This window comes from Chrysochloris asiatica, unplaced genomic scaffold, assembly GCF_000296735.1.
Source record: "Chrysochloris asiatica unplaced genomic scaffold, ChrAsi1.0 scaffold00041, whole genome shotgun sequence".
NCBI lineage: Eukaryota > Metazoa > Chordata > Mammalia > Afrosoricida > Chrysochloridae > Chrysochloris > Chrysochloris asiatica.
In genome coordinates this window covers 20,680,013-20,697,685 of record NW_006408559.1, presented here as the reverse complement: position 1 = coordinate 20,697,685, position 17,673 = coordinate 20,680,013, and the positions used below count along the sequence as shown (strand labels likewise).

Genomic DNA, 17,673 nt, shown 5'->3' with positions numbered 1-17,673 from the left:
AATATGTCCAAAGTATGAGAGATGAAGTTTGGCCATCTTGGCCTCCAAGGAGCACTCTGGCTGCACTTCTTCCAAAACGGATCTGTTGGTTCTTTGGCAGTCCATGGCACTTTCAGTATTCTCCTCCAACACCATAACTCAAAAGCATCTATTCTTCTACAGTCTTCCTTATTCACTGTCCAGCTTTTGCATCCATATGAGGTTATTGAAAATACCATGTCTTTGGTCAGGTGCACCTCAGTCCTCAGGCTGACATTTTTGCTCTTCAAAACTTTAAAAAGTTCCTGTGCAGCAGATTTGCCTAATGCAATACGTCATTTGATTTCTTGATTGCTGCTTCCATGAATATTGATAGTTGATCCAAGAAGAATGAAGTCCTAGACAATTTTAATCTTTTCTCCGTTAATAAGAATGTTGTTTATTGGTCCAGTGGTGAGGACTTTTGTCTTCTTTATATTGAGATGCAATCCATACCAAAGGCTTTGCTCTTTGATCTTCTTCAGTAAATATTTTAAGTTTTCTTCACTTTATCTAATTTTAAACCACACACGGTTCCCTTGTTCTGTCAGAACAACTGCCTGTTGGTCTATGTACAGGTTCCTCATGAGCACAATTAAGTGCTCATTTTCTGCAATGTTGTCCATAGTTTGTCATTATCCACACAACCAAAAGCCTCTGTATAGTCAATAAAGCACAGGTAAACATTTTTCTGGTATTCTCTGCTTTCAATCAAGCCCCATCTGACAACAGTCTACTAGATGATCAGGTATTTAGGGAAGGTGGTCTATGAGCCTCCTGATCTGCCCTTGCCCTGTCTCGCCCACACTATGACCCCTTTGTCTTTGCAACAGAGTTTTACCTTCAGAGCCCCAGATGCCTGCCTCGCTTTCTCACTGTTCTGAAAGACGGAGGTGCCGCCAAGAAGGGAAATAGGAGTGGGAGCCACAGGTGATGAGTTTGGATCCCAGTCCCATCACCTACGAGCTGGTAACTCTAAGTCAGTGGTTCTCAGTGGGGATGATATGATCAACACTGGACTGAGAACAATAGTCAGGTATCAAGCCCACCACCCTGAGAGAATCTTAAAATCTTAAACCCAAAACATCCCTAAAGTCACCTTAAAACCAAAACAATAGTTTAGCTTAACTAGCAGAAAAGTCTGCCTTGAGCATTGCACTCTGTTAGGAACTGTCTGTATGGGATGCAACTGACAACAGTTACTCAGAGATCACTTAGGAACCTTAGGGGCAGTGAATTAGTGCTAACGGCGGCGGTGGGGAGCATCTCAGAAAAGGAGGGTGAGAAACGTTGCCCACCTTGAAGAATCTGCTACAAAACGGAACACATAGAAATGGCTGGTGTAGGTTTTGCTGTGTATATTGTCAGCCACAACAAAGAGTTAAAAAAAAAAAAAAAAAAAGACAATTCCAGTCAAGAAACCGTATGGGGCAATTCTAGTCTGTAACACATGGGGTCACGATGAGCTAGAATCTACTGGAAGGAAACGCACAACAGTAATGTATTTAAAACCAAGGAGTCCTGGTGAGGCGCTGTGGGTTAATGAGCTGGACTGCAAGGTCCTTGCAAACCCGACACAGGAACTGACTCAATGGCACTTAACAACAACAACAACAACAACAAGGAGCCCTGGTAGTGTAGTGGGTTATGCTAACTACACATCAGCAGTTCAAACCCACCAGCTGCTCCACAGGAGAAAGATGAGGCTTTCTGCTCCTATAAAGGTTTACAGCCTCAGATGCTTTATACAGGGTCGTTATGTGTGGGCAATGACTCGATGATACACAACCGCCACCACCAAGAAGCCTTGTGGGGCAAACGATGAGGCTGTCTGCTGCTGTGAGGGCATGCAGAGACCCCCAGGATCAGCCCTAGTCTCCTAGAAGGTCGTCATGAGTTCGCATGGACTCCCTGAGAGTGGAGCAGGGCCAGTATTCAAAACCGGTTGTTATTCTGAGTATTTGTGCGCAGGTGTGTCCTGGGTGCTTCTCAAGTCCCGTGAGCTCAGAGCTGCAGGAACAGCCGGATCCCACCCCGAGTTCATTGTGTGTCTGGCAGCTGCACATAGACTCATTAGAAGAAACAAGGACCGAAGTGCATCTCTCAGGGAGCTAACCACAGAGGGGCTGCTTATGGCCCCATTTACGTCTGAGAGACCCCAGGCTCTGGGAGGTGAAGGTGAGGTGCCCAAGATTTCAGTGGGAACCTGGGTTCATACCTGACCAGTTCCACCTGATTCCAAAGCTGCCCTCTTACCAACCTGCTGTTATCAGAACCCTGATTTCAGAAAACCCAGCGTAGTGGTTACAAATTGGGCTGCGAACCTCAAGGTCAGCAGTTCGAAACTACCATCTGTTCCGTGGGAGTTTTCTGCTCCTGTGAAGATTTGTTGTTGTAGTTGTTAAGTGCCGTGGAGTTGGTTCTGACTCATAGCGACCCTGTACAGGGTTTCCGAGGCTGTAAATCTTTATAGGAGCAGAAAGCTTTCTCTTTCTCCCATGGAACAGCTGGTAGTTTTGAACTGCTGACCTTGAGGTTCGCAGCCCGATGCATAACCACTATGCTACCAGAGCTCCTCCATAAAGATTTACAGCCTCAGAAACCCTGTACAGGGTCACTATGAGTCAGAACCGACTCCAAGGCACACCAACACCACCAACCACCAGGGGCAAGGCACATAAGGATGGTCAAAGTTCCTATGGCTCTCACAGCTCCCCCTGCTGGCTGTATTGACAAACTGGCACCGTCACTCAGACCCTCCCTCTCTGCAGTGCATGTCTGTAGCGGTATTCCTTTTGTTTCTCTCCCCCATTTTATTGTTGTTGTCATGTGCCATTGAGTCAATTCCAATCCATAGCTGCCAGTGAGCTTGAACCCCTGACCTTGCAGTTCAAACTGACTTTGCAGTCTAGCACGTTAACCCACAGCACCACCCCAACAAGTATTTACTGAGCTGGAAACCTCAGAGGGCACTGAGGACACAGACGATCTCTGAGGTGTTGTCCTGCTCAGGGGGAGCTCGTGGGAAGGGGGTGAGAGTCCTTCAGAGAGTGGGGTCAGCACATCCAAGATGCCATCTCCACTCCAGGGTCTAGGGACTTCCTACCCATGTTTATCCTTCACACACATGTCCTTTATGTGCACAGAAGATTCAGGCTCTAACCGTGTCCCTCTGAGGCCCACCTTCCCTTCTTGCTTGCTACAGATGTTCAGTTCAGTAGGCTCTTAGCCTCAGAGAACACCCTGTTTCATGCTGATGATTTACTCCTGGCTTGGGGGGCGGGGCATGGTCCATGCCACACTGACATCCACTTCGAGTGAGGGGCCCAATACTTCTGTTAAAATTTGACTTTGGGCATTTCATGAAGTCATGGGGTCCATTGTTTTTGGTCTGCTCGTGGTGACGGTTACTTTAGGAATAATAGGATACCAGGCTGAGTTTGTTGTGATGGGATCATTACAGCCTGGAGGAAGGACTGAACGTTTCCAGTTCAACATGGCTGAATGGTGAGAATGCATATGGCGGCATGTGGTTCTCACCAATGTCTCAGGATGGATGTCTCGTGAAGGCCAAGGTTCATCCCACTAACCACCTGCTTCTTACTGCTAATTAATGGTGTTGCTTCATTTACAGTCAGGGCCCTGCTTTTGGAACTTGACCCTAATGCCAAGTTCTTCAGGTGACCCACTTTTCACAGAGACCTAGCTCCACTACTCCATGTCATCCCAGGCCATCTAAGTGACCTTCCTCAGCTTTGGTCCCCTCATCTGTAAAGTGGAATGATAGTCTTAGGTCTGGCTGCATTGAGTGCTCAGTGAAATGGTCACCACAAAGCTCAAGTCTAGTCGGGCCCCTGACACATGATGACTCTGGGCAGCATCCTGGGAGATGCCCACTGTCAGTCACAGATAAGATTGTTGTGACCCACAGGGTTTTCATGGACTGATTTCAAAAGTCCATCAGCTCATCCGAGTCTAGGACCTCTGTGGACATCTACTCGGCATTTAAGCAACAGACAGGTGTCTACTGACAGATGGGCCGTGGCTGTGCCCAAAGCACACTGGCTGGGAATTGAACACAAGCTTGCTGCATGGAAGACCAGAATTCTGTTACGGAACTACCAGTGGCCCCTAGAACCAAGCATGTGGTCAGTAAATCTTAGCCCTCATGTCTCTGTCTTAAGCTGAAGCTCTTAGGCACTGAGGGCTAGGGTTAGGGTTACACCGCCTTTTCCTCAGGGGCCTGGGGTACAACTCTACTTGTCATGGCTCACAAATATGGCGGGTGCGGTCCCGGTCACAAGTCCAGGAATTTTCCTGCTCGCGGCCACTTTGGGGCATGTGATGCCAGAATTGGTCAATCCGAGCTCTGATTTTATCTGTTGCCCAGCCTGCCTCCTCCATCTTCCTCTGTTCAGTTTGAACTTAGCCATCTTGGAGTCTAACACAGTCGTGAAGAGGTAGGGACAGGGTGTTTTGGTTCTGTCACTTATTAACTAGGTGGCCTTGGGCAAGTTCTTTATAATCTCTCAGTGACTCTGTTTGTTACCTGAGAAACAAAGAGTCAAGCAATGGCCTCATATATGGCCACGAAGAGGAGATTCAGTAGAGGCCGGCCTTCAGTGAGTGTGCACGCAGGTACGTTTTCCCGGGCTCTCTCGTTCTCCACTTACAACCTGGGCCCCCATCTTTTTACCTTTCTTGACATTCCCACCAGACAGAGTGACCCCTTCCCAGCTTCCCTCCATCTTACGTTTCCCCCTATGGGTTAACAATCCGTATTCTCAGAGGAAATACGTAACCGATCAGATGGTATGCGTTTTTATCTAGCTAATATCAATCCCCAGGGGCTCGGTGCCCTCTGAAGTCACAGCCACCCGTGGGGACAGGGGACAGGCTGTGTCCCATCTCGTTTCCACCTGCCGTCAAGTCAGCAGACAGTGCCTGGTAGTTTTCCTGAGAGCGAGAGGAAGAGAGTGAAGGGCCAGTGCCTTGACAGGGATCGTCAATTTGAATGTTATCGGTGGTGGAGGTCTTCTCAGCCCAGTGAGCTGAAAGTACAAAAAACCAAGTAACTGATGTCCCTCCTTCCCCTTGTCCGTCTCAGGTGCCCAATAATGTTGGCTCTTTGAGTGACCAGAGCGCCAACAATGCTCGCTAGCCCCAGGTGAACTGGTATCTCTCATGCGTTTTGTGAGCAATTCACCCTCAAGATAATATGATAACGTAAATCTCACACCACTGAGCAAAACAGCACAACCTGTCTTGTATCCACTGTCCCAAGGGAAGACATAGGCCTAGATATTTGAATGGGAGAGTCACATGTTTTACATAACACAGGCATCATACAACACGCCGACCTCAAGAACCAAATTCTTACCTATAACTTTTCCCAGAAAGAGTGACTTGGGGGAATTGAACAGTGTGTCGGATGAACTTGGAAGATGGTAAGTCACACGAGGGTAGTGATCAAGCTGTGGGAAGGAAACAAGAGACAGGGTTAGAAGACCTTCTTGTCCTTTCGTGGGATAAGCCCTCCCTCTGCGAATCTCGGTTTCTGAGTATCTGTATTTCACATCCATGAAATGGAGGTCCTGCCCCATAAAGACTGACAACTTCCGAAACCCACGCAGGTTCACCGTGAGTTGGGATCGACAGGACTGCAGTGGGCCTGGGCCTGGGCACTCCTTTGAAGGAGCAATTTGGGATCAGTTTATAATCAGTTTGGATGTGGTCAAGGAAGACGCTTCGGTATTGTCCTCCAGCTTCTGCTGGATGGAAATCTCTGCTCATAGTGATGGCGTACAGCCTGCGTGATCCAGTCTCCACCTCATCCTTGGAGACAGAGAATGTCACAGGCCTGCTGGCAGCCCCTCTCTCTCCCTCTTGGTGTCCTCTTCACGGAGCAACACTGATCCTCATCTATGCACCTGCACACTTTTCAAAGCATGTGGTTTTCCTGCTTTCGGGAGAATGACTTCTTATCCTGGCCCTGTGGACTTATTCTTTGGGGAGGGGAGAGAGTTGGAAGCAGAGGTGTGGGCCCCGGAAGAGAGATGTTTTTCTGTACAAAGTGCAAGTGGGGACTCCCAGCAGCCAAGGTCTCCGTGCCCTCAGGTGGTGCTCCGGCCTCAGCCAGTGCTCACACTTGGCACGGTCTGGCGGTGTTCCCAGCTGCAGGCTGAGTGTTTTTGCTTTCTGTGTTGCTTCCTATGCTCTGTTTTGGAGTAAGGCTTAGTACCCGCTCAAGTAGGCAAGAGGTAAGGAGGTGTTGAGAACAGGGTACACCCTGTCTCCCGTGAGGATCAATGATTCCCACCCTTGGCAGAAGGAAGAGACCAGCAATTGCCTTGGCTTGACTGCACCAACAGGTAAAAAAGCCAGGAAGGAGGGTGGACAGGAGAGCAGGGAGGGGACCGATGCCCACCAGTGAGCTGAGGGTCCACACTGGTCTCAAGACATGCAGAGGTGGTGGCCATCGGGGTCTAGGGGCCATGGGTCGTCACAAAAAACCCACAGCCAACTTCCCATGTAGTAAACACTTGGCACTTCCCACTGAACTTTGAACAGTTTTTTGCAAATGCCAAATGCATCGTTGAGCAAAACAGCCAGACTTAAGTCTCCTAGTTGCTTCTGTGTTCACCTGTTAGCAAGCTACTCTGGCGCCACCTGGAGGCGCACGTGGGTAACTGCCACCCCGCAGCGCTTCTGGTATCTGTGGTCCACAGCGCCTCCCAGTGGTGACTCTCCTAAACAACCCTTATAAATGAGCTTTCAGAATGGACATGAACAATACGTGGTCACTACAGGAAATCGAATCATAAAGAATGTCAACAAAAGCCACTCTGCTAATAAACATCAGTTTTTGATGTGTGTTCTTTCAACTACCACAAAGGTTCGATGACACACAGTTACACAGCGTTTGGCTTCCGTTTTTCTTACTTAATGATATATTACCATAAACCTCTTCCTGTGTCAAGAAGGCATCATTCGTAATGAACGACTGTGTTTGGACTGACTGCATCCCCCCCAGAAACACTCAGTTCCTGTGGATGCAGCCGTGTTTGTAAATAGGGTTTTTTCTGTTATTCTCAGTGAATATGAGGTCACATGGAGGAGGAGACACAGAGGCAGCGGATGATGCTGGTTAAGGCTGAGACTAGAGTGAGCTGCAAGCCCAGGACAATCACGCAAGCTGGAGACCAGCCTCAGAAGGGATCACACACCCACTCCGGCCCCCGGAGCTGTGAGGCAGTGAACGTCTCTTCTTGTAAATCACCCAGTTTGTGGAACTTTTATCTGGTAGCCTGGGAAGTGGAGACAGAGTTGTGTGTGTGAGGCAGCTTCATGGAGTGGCAGGGAGGGAAACCTGGGGGTGGGCAGCATTATTCTGGGCCATCTCTCCCTCAGCTTCTTGGTGTGTGTGGTCAGTCACCCTGCCCACGTACAACCCATGGGACAAGGGCCCCGCTCCAACTCAGGTTCCCATTGTGAGGTGGGCCCGCACCATCTCAGGTGATCCACGTGAGATGGGCTTCAGGTAACCTGGGCCTATGCCACCTCAGGTGACCCGCATGAGGCGGGCCTGTACTGCCTCAGGTGACTTGGGCCCATTCTACATCAGGTGACCTTCATGAGGTGAGCCTGCATCACTTCAGGTGACCTGCAAGACGCAGAACCATTCTATCTTAGGTGATCTGTGTGAGGCGGGCCTGTTCTGCCTCAGGTGACCTGGGCCCATGTCACCTCAGGTGTCCCACGTGAGGTAGACCTGCATCACTTCAGGTGACCTATGTGAGATGGACCCATTCTACTTCAAGTGACCCGCAAGAGGCAGGCCCATTCTGCCTCAGGTGACCCTCATGAGGTGGGCCCTTTCCACCTCAGGTGACCCACGTGAGGTGGACCTGTACCACCTCAGGTACTGCAGCAGTGCCCTAACAAAGTGCCACAATCTGGAGGCCTAAAGCCCCGAATTCCTTGTCTCACAGTTCTGTGTCCCAGTCCCTGGTCATGCGGTCACTGTGTCAGCAGGATCCTGTTCTCTCTGGAGGCTCTAGGGAAGCCTCCCTCCTGGTGTTTTCCAGTGTCACTCTGACATCGCCTGTGGTCACGCGGCATCTTCCCTTGGTGTCTCCTCTTTCTATAGGACACCACTCAGCTGGGATTAGGACCAACGTGCTGGAACATGACCTCATCCTGTGTCAACTGATTAGATCCACACAGTCTGTTCTAGACGAGCTCCCATTCATTCATCGATGTGTACGCGATGTGGGGATGCCTACAGAGCTTTGCTATTGTTGTCAGAGGCTGCTGAGTGTTCTGACTCCCAGCGACCCTATGAACAACACGGCGCACAGTCCTATACCATCCTCACAGTGTTATGTCTGAGGCCATTGGTGCTGTCACCCTAGCAGTCCATGTTGTTGGTGAAGAATTCCTTTCTCACTGACCCTCTAATTTTCTAAGCATGAAATCCTTCTCCAAAGTATATGAGACAAAGCATATGAGACAAAGTTTTGTCTTCCTTGATTCTAAGGAACATTCTGGCTGTTCTTTTTCCGAGACAGACTGGTTTGTTCTTCTGGCAGTCCAAGGTACTTCCAATATTCTTCAACAACACCCTAACTCAAATGCATCGATTCTTCCATGGTCTGTTTTATTCATTGTACAACTTTCACTTGCATGTGAGGCAGTTGAAAACACCATGGCTTGGGTCAGGCGCCCCTTAGGCCTCAAACTGACCTCTTTGTTCTTGAACACTTTAAAAGGTCTGGTGCAGCAGATTTGCTTAACACAATATGTCATTTAATTTATTGACTGCTGCTCCGTGAGTGTGGACTGTGGAGCCAAGTGAAATGAAATCTTTGACAATTTCAATCTGTTCTCTGTTTATAGATGATGATATTTACTAGTCCAGGTGTAAGGATTTTTGTTTTCTTTACACTAAGGTGCAATCCATGCTGAAGATACTAAACATGTACTTAATCCAGCCCATAATAACCACTCACCTCAGTTACATTAAATGACAACTCTGGCTGATCCATATTAATGGGTGTCTGTGTGTTTATGTGTTTGTGGGTACATTTGTGTGTTTCTCTGTGTGTCTTTGTATATGTGGGTGCACTTGTGTGTGCGTGTATTTTTGTATTTGTGTGAATCTAACAGTACTGGTGTGCACTATAGGATAAGCACTGGACAGTAAGGTCAGTTTGAACCACGAGGTCGGTGTTTCAAACCCACCAGCCGCTCCTCAGGATGGCTATGAGCTGGAACCGATGACACTTAACAAGTTAACAACATGTGTGTGTGTTTGTGTATCTGTTGCTGTTTTTAAGTGCCGTCGAGTCAATTCCAACTCAATTCTAGCGACCTTCTATAGGGTTTCTGAGGAGCAGCTAGAGAGTTTGAAATGCTGGCCTTTCAATTCAAACTGACCTTTCAGTCCAGTGCTTATTTTACAGTGCCATGTGTGTGTGTTTACTTGTGTGTGTCTGCATACGTATTTGTGTGTATTCCAGAAATGCTTTTGGTTTGAGAGGTAAGGGATTTGAGAGCCAGACCTTTGCTGTAAATGCGCATTATTTTCCCTTCAGTTGTGCTAGGTGTCCTTGACAGCTCCCTGGCCAGTTGACGATGGAAGGCAATCTAAGTACTCAGTCCTGTTGTCTGAGGCCACCGCTGTTGTGTGAATGGACTCCGAAAAGTAGATCTGCTCTCTAGGTGAAGTGCAGCTGGGATCCCGGGGTATTAATGCAATGACAACCAGTAGTGAACTCACGGGCTGATTTATGCTTTATATTTCAAATAACTCAAAATAGGAAAGAGAAAAAAAACAGCCTTCAACTGAAGACCTGCTCTCCCTAGTCTAGTACTCCACCTGCTGGAAAAGTAGTGAATGCTCCTTTAAAAATTCGTTTTTTAAAAAAAAGAAAAAGGAAGGAAAATGGACTGGATTCCCCTAAAACTGTCTATTGTTGTTGTTATTAAGTGTTGTTGAGTTGCTTCTGACTCACAGCCATGCTGTATAGGGTTTGTACAGAGCGACTGGTGGGTCTGAACCACTGACCTGGTTGTTGTTGTTGTTGTTGTTATGTGCCGTGGAGTGGGTTCCGACTCATAGCGACCCTGCACAGGGTTTCTGAGGCTGTAAATCTTTACAGGAGCAGAAAGCCTCATCTTTCTCCCATGGAACAGCTGGTAGTTTCAAACTGCTGACCTTGAGGTTCGCAGCCCGATTCAGAACCACTACACTACCAGAGCTCCTTCGAGTTTAACTGTAACATAGTTTAAATCCTTGATTTAAAAATAGTAGCAAACATGCAACATCCTTTCAGGGGGTTGAGGTTCCATCGACCCCCCTCCCCACCTCCCACCCCTTTTGCCAGGAAGCTGTGGTGATGATGACATTATTCAGGACAGGGTCTCAGAACTGGCATCACCGGGTGCTTGGAACCACATCCTTCAAAGGTGCTCCTCCTTCAGAGGAGACGTATCTCAGGAGAATTGCTGTAGCAAAGTGGGTTCAGAATGTGAGACTTGACTTGGTGGATGGGTGGTGGGCTTCCAGGAAACACCAGAGTGGCTGAACGAGCTGTTTGGAGCCTGCTCCAAGGAGGACACACGTGAGGTGGAGAATGAGCAGAGGTGGTGTGGAACGGGAAATAGAAAGACTGAACAAGTGATGAGAGAGACAGACAGGGCATCCCGTCTCCTGGTGATCCTCCTCCATGAAGGCGCTTATGACCCTGCTCTCTGTGTGGAGTGTATCTGTCTGCCTGTCTGCTCACCTGTCACCTATATACCTACCTATCCATCTACCCAGCTTCTATCTGTCCGTCATCTCTATCTGTCAGCCTACCTACTTACTTTCCTACCTGTCCATCCACCCATTTCATCTATCTGCCTACCTATTATCTACCTTCCCATCCATCCATCCATCCATCCATCCATCCATCCATCCATCCATCCATCCTCTATCTTCTCATCATCTATCCAGCTATATCCCTACCTACATATCCATTCACCCTCCATCCATCATCATTATCCATCAATGTATATAACTACCTACCTATCTGCCTACCTACCTACCTACCTACTTATCCATCCATCCATTAGCTATCTACCTACTTACCCATCCATTCATCCATCCACACATGTATCTGCTCATCATTTTTCTAACTATCTACCCACTTACCTACTTATCCATCCATCCATCCATCCATCTATCCATTCATACACCCACTATCTATCCATCTACCTACTTTCCTATCCATCCATCCATCCATTCTCTATCTGCCCATCATCTATCCATCTATATCCCTACCTACCTATCCATTCACCCTCCATCCATCATCATTATCCATCAATGTATATAACTACCTACCTATCTGCCTACCTACCTACCTACCTACCTGTCCATCCATCCATTATCTATCTACCTACTTACCATCCATTCATCCACCCACACATGTATCTGCTCATCATTTTTCCAACTATCTACCCACTTACCTACCTATCCTTCCATCCACCCATCCATTCATCGTCTGTGTGTCCATCATCTATTCATTTATCTACCTACCTACTTATCCACCCATCCATCTATCATCTTTCTATCCATCTTCCCACTTACCTACCTTTCCATCCACCTACCTATCATCCATCTACCTACATACCTACTTATCCATCTATCCAGTCATCATCGATCTGTCTGTCATCTCTCTATCTATATATCTATTTACATACCTATCCATTCACCCATCCAGACATCTACCTAGTTACCTATCCATCTGTCCGTCCGTCCGTCTGTCCATCCGTCTGTCCATCCATCCATCCATCCATCCATCATTTTTCTAACTATCTACCCACTTACCTATTTATCCATCCATCCATCCATCCATCCATCCATCCACCTATCCATCCATCTCTCCATCCACCCACCCATCACGCACCATCCACCTGTCTGACATCATTATCTTTCTTTTGATCTATCGTCTCTCTGTACCAGTTACAGAACCAGTTGCTGTTGAGTTGACCCCATCTCAGAGTGAGTTCATGTGTGTCAGAGTAGAACTGTGTTCTGTAGGGCTTTCAATGGCTGATGTTTCAGAAATAGACCACCAGTCTTTTTCTAAGGTGTTTCTGGGTGGACTGAATCCTGCTATGTCTTGGTTAGATGTTTGTACCACCTGGGGAATCTGTAATTTCAAAGGGGATTCCATGTTTTGTAGACTCTGCTTCATGAGTTCAGTCTGAGACTCCCAAGGGCTCCAGGGTGACTTGATGACCAAGCTGTGAGGTGTGAAGCTACAGGACAAGCCCTGGTGGTGGCTCGGACCCCTACTGGCCGTGGCCTCCACGTGTAGAAGCAGCACCAGGTCCCACCACACATGATGCTTCATGTCAGATGCATGCTGGGGTAGTGGGTGCCAGCTCTTTGAGGAGACCACACCTGAGATGTGGTTCTCTCCAGTGGCCAGCAGAGGGAGTGCTAGCTCAGCCTGGCCACTGCTGTCAGTGGCTCCTCCATCTAGTCCAGGGTGGGCAGCATGCAGGGCTGCATGAAGGAGACCCATTCATTCTCCAGAGAGAGGGCAGATGATGTGAGACAGGAGTCTGCTTTCAGCTGTGTGTGGACATGCTGCCCACTGTACTGGGTCAGACTGGAGAAGACAATTCCTCTAGTGTTGTCAGGGTGGGTCTACCAGCACCCTGCCCCAATGCAGAAAGCAGGACCCAGGGGCTGAACTGGATGAATGAGCCCCACTGCAGGTCCTTGAGCTCTGGTGTGTCCTGAGATGGAGTGAGGCCACATGGCATGTTCCTCAGTAACTTCCCTCCAGTTGTGGGGAGAGAGTCACCACCTGGACACACTTTTCTGGTGACTGGGGTTGAAGGGTTTATCCTGCCCTGGAATGTGGCATTCATTTGAGAAGAAATTGCTACAGAAAGAAATGACAGACATGGACGAGAGTCTTATTGTGTTTGCAGCCAGATGAATGTGATTGCTGAGAACTTATTTTTCCTGATGCTTTTCTGGATAAGTTGCAGAAAAGCCACCATCAGGGCCTTGTAGTAAAATTAAGTGAGACAGCCGTTCTTCCCATGTAAAGCCAGTCCTTCTTAGAGCTGCTCTCGGAAGGAGAGGCCAACATCCCTTCAGGAGACTTTTCGGATCCCAGACTCCTCCTTTTCCTGCTCTTCCACAGTGAGGGCTTGTACGTGATGTGTCACTGGGTGACCGGTGTCTGAGTCTCCAGACTGTGTGCAGTGAGAAGTTCCAGGCACTGGGATGAGGAAAGGGGGCTGAACCGTAAGTCAGACTAGCAGGCGTCTTATCTCTAAAGTCAGACCCCACTGGTCCCACTCAGCCCCGACAGCTGCCACCTTGTGTATTTATTTGTTTTATAATAAAGAGTAGGGAGCGAGGAAGAGGGGGGTTAGCATGGACTCACTGTATGGTGCTAGAAGTTTGGGGTGTTTGCTTTTTTACATACACAAACCCCATTAGAATGTTGTTGTCATTAGGTGCCACTGAGCCTGCTCCGACCTATAGCGACCCTACGCATAACAAACGGAAACACTGCCTGGTCCTGAACCTTCCTCACAACTGCTGGTATGCTGAGTCCACTGGTGTGGCCACTGGACCAGTCTTGTTGGGGTCTTCCTCTTTTTCATTGACCCTCCACTTCCCCCAGCATGATGCCCTCTTTCAGGGATTGGTCCCTCCTGACAACATGTTCAAAGTACGTGAGATAAAGTCTCCCCACTGCGGTTTCTAAGGAACATTCTTCTTCCAAGACGGATGTGTTTGTTCTTTTGGCAGTCTGTGGGACTGTCAATAATCTTCATCAACATCGTAATTCAAAGACATCACTCTTCTCCAGTCTTCCTTATTCAGTGTCCTTTAGAAGAAGCGGCTTTGTTTGTGTTATACAAACAAGGAGACAGCTTTCCGTGACTTTCAAGAGAACAGAGCTATAAAGTCAGAAGTCTGTCAGTAAAGAACCTTTCTATCCAAGTCTTAGCAAACCAAATCAAATCAAACCAAGTCAAACCAGCTAACCCACGGAACAGAACTGTGCTCCACAGGTCTCCAGTGGCTGAGTTTTCACAAGTAGATCGGCCAAGCCTTCCTTCAGTGGGTGGAATTGAATCTTCAGTCCAGTGAGGACTCAAGCCTTTGACCCGTGTACAACCCAGGGACCCACCTCTTCACCCAACAATCCCAGTTCATGGGGGTCTCCTCTCAGACTCTGAGGCCATTCTCAAGGGGACTCCTGCGTTCTGGGCCTGGCCTCTCAGTCAGCCTAGGGAGTGATGCTCCCCTCCGCTCCCAGGCTGAGAGGGTGCCCAGCTGATAATGTCTGTGCTAGAGGAGGACTAGGTGGGCTCCTTCCCAAGACGTGAGGAAGCACATTTCTGGTGTGTGCATGCCTTTCCCCTGACCCCCAGGCCATAATTCACACCTCTGTGTGAGTTAACTCTTCAGTCTCTACCTGAGCATCTTCAGTACAGCTTTTTCAGCCCACTTGCTCTCCTCGAGTTCATTTGGAACAGTTGAGTTTGCTCTGTGTTTCCCAGTGGTAAATAGTCCGTGGAATGGTGCTGATGACCTCCTGGCTTCATCCAAGTCTTCATTGTGGAGGGTCAATGTTCAGAACTTGCCACCACGCTGTGGGCTGAGTGGAGGGTGTGGGTAAGAGGTGATGTGAATTAGATTTATTCGGCCAAGTTCTTAGTAATCCTCATATGGTTTTAAACACAAGACATGAGTGTATTGTGGATGGGAGTCCTGGTGTGGCATGGCAGGATAAACACTGGAGTGCTAACTGTGAGATCAGCAGTTCAAATCCACCAGCTTCTTGGAAATGTGATACAGGGTTACTATGAATTGGAACCGACTGCACGTCATTTAACAGCAAAAACATTGTTAATGGGAGACTCCCAAGCCTTCTGTGGAGAGTTTGTCTTTTTCGGCAGAACCTTCATTGTACACCTAGGAGTTGTGTCCTTAAATATGGGACACTGAGTTCTCCAGTGGTGACAGGGGGACTCAGCGGTAGAATTCTCGTTTCTCAGGCTGGAGACTGGAGTTGGATTTAGGGCCGGAGCCCTGCATATGCAGCCACGATGTCAATCCGTGGAGGCTTCTGCGTTTCTGTGATGAGGTACAGCTTTCAGAGGAGATTTCAGACTAAGAAGAAAGGCTTGGCGTTCGACTTCTGAGAATCGGCTACCAACAACCCTACGATCACCATGTCTGATTCATTGGTAAGAGTGCAGGGCTGGGAAGGGCTTCATTTCATTGTGTGTGGGTCACCATGAACAGGGAGTATCAGTCCTCTAAGTCTGGGAGCTCTGAGCCCTGCACGTGAAGATACTGGTATAGGAATCTGAGCCCTTTGTGTGGGATCTTGTTTTCCCTTTTAGAGACACTTCATCAAAGGGTCTGTTTTCTGTTCAGAATCAAATAATGAGAATTGCTCACCCACCCTCCCAAGGGCCCCAGACCCATAATCTAACCTTGATACGAAAGAGACACAACAGAAGTGGATGCAGCCACGAGGTTTTTGGTGTGTTTTGTAAATGGGCTTCCATGGACCCTGGGAACAGGGAGCCACACTCGGACTCCTAAACAGACAACAAACACAACTGCTCTTTGCTTTTCCCAGTATCTTCCGTAGACACAAAGCTAGAACTACAGCCAGATGGTGCGAGTTCATCTCATGCACTTTGGACATGTTATCACAAGGACCAGCCTTGGAGAAGGATGTCATGTTGGTAAAGTGGAGGACCAATGAAGAGGAAGCTCCTCATGAGACGGAGCCACACAGTGGCTATAAAAACGGGCTCCAGGCCAGCAAAACCGAGACGACGGCGCAGGATCCAGAAGCTCTGCATTCTGCAGTGTAAGGGGGTTGCTGGGTCTGAATCACTGACTGGGACCCAACATCAACAGCAATGCTCTCTATAGAAAAAGATACCGTGACCAGTCTTGCTGATGTGTGAATAAAGCCGTGATACACATGCCAAGAATCCCAAGCAGGAGGCGGTGCATGCATGGGAGGAGGGAGGAGGGCGGTTCAAACAGCTCATCCCCACCCCTGCCCTCACCTCCCTCCGTCAAGTGTGCCTGCGGCGCACCGCAAGCTGTGAGCTTATCATCCACAGGAGACATAAACTGAACTAGCCAAAGGAAGAAGTCACAGTAAATGCCCTTTCAAGAGCAGGCCCAAGGCTAACTGGGTCAACATTCTTTATTTGGTTTGATATCCCCAAAGAGATTCAATGCCTCCCAACAGTGCTATTTCCTTTAATAAATGACCAAGCAGCCCCTGATATTAAAGTTTGCAGGAATGTTTACATCGATATGCTTTTTACGCCACTCTTCGTTCTCAGAGAATTCAAGGGCAGTCACGGCACATCTTTAAATAATTCATCTGAGTTTCAGCATCTAATTTCAGGCCTGGCTCTGTGTTACCATAGACACTAAGGACGCCAAGATGGCGAGACAGGAGGCCGCGCTCTTGTTAACTTAAAGAACTAAGATGAAGCTTTTACTGCAATGTGGTGCCTGTGGCGGGAAAACATCTTGGAAGCCAGACCTCTCAGTGACCTCTTAGTGAGGTCATACAACTAACAGAATTGTATGACCTCACTAATGCCATTGGGTTATTTGTTTGCCCGATGTATTCCCCCATTACACTACAAAGGAGACTATCATCTGCTTTGATATTTCAAAAATGAATACTATTTTTCACAAAGCCAATCATAGTTAAGTGCTATCAAGTTAGTTCCGACTTATAGCAACCCTGTATAGGGTTTCCAAGAAGCAGCAGGTGAGCTTGAACTGCCGACCTTGCTGTTCAAACCAACTTTACAGTCCAGCACATTAACTCACAGCGTCAGATTTGTTTAAATAGCTTGCTGCTTGTTTAGCATAAACACCATTCCTGGTGCATTTGAAAGGCCACCAGTTTTAGAAAAATGAGATCATACTGTTTATGCTTCTCTACACGGTTTTGTTGCCTCACAAAACCCTGCAGAATTCCCGCTGAGCCAGTTTCTACGGTAACTCATCATGATGAGGGTCCTCCTCCACCGTGATGGGTCTCCCCTGTGATGTAGGTCCCTCATGAGGAAAGTCCTCTTCCACAGTATGTGAGCAGATCAGCAATCTGTGGTCAGTGTAAAGCCTGTTACAGTTCAGTGCTGAGAGACTCGGGTGGGAGAGGGCAGGCCTGGGCTGGCATCAGCACGCTGTCTCTTGTTGACCTCTCTCTGTTTCCTTGTCCATAAAAATGGGGCAAACAGCATCTGTCTCTTAGGACTCTAATGATGTGAAGGAGCGCTGGTAGAGTACTAAGCAAAGGACTGGGACTTCTCATGAGCAAGACATAGTGATTGCTTTTACCATCATCACAACTACAACTATTATAACTATTAGTGTTGTTACCACGATGGTCATTACTATTGTTACCTCCAGGACAGTCACTGCTATTGTTAACACCATGACAACCACTACTGATGTTATCACCATGACAATCACTACTGATGTTATCACCATGACAACCATTACTGATGTTATCACCATGACAACCACTACTGATGTTATCACCATGACAATCACTACTGATGTTATCACCATGACAA

The 17,673-nt window shown here is 48.0% G+C and overlaps 1 protein-coding gene across 1 annotated transcript in view; it reads right to left on the bottom strand.

Moving 5' to 3' along the window:
* CNTNAP2 (contactin associated protein-like 2) overlaps nt 1–17,673 on the bottom strand; it is a 1,478,157-nt gene that overhangs the window by 73,507 nt on the left and 1,386,977 nt on the right. The window contains exon 22 of the mRNA XM_006861289.1: nt 5,399–5,492. Within this exon, the coding sequence (XP_006861351.1) occupies nt 5,399–5,492 (94 nt within the window). The remainder of the gene's footprint in view (nt 1–5,398; nt 5,493–17,673) is intronic.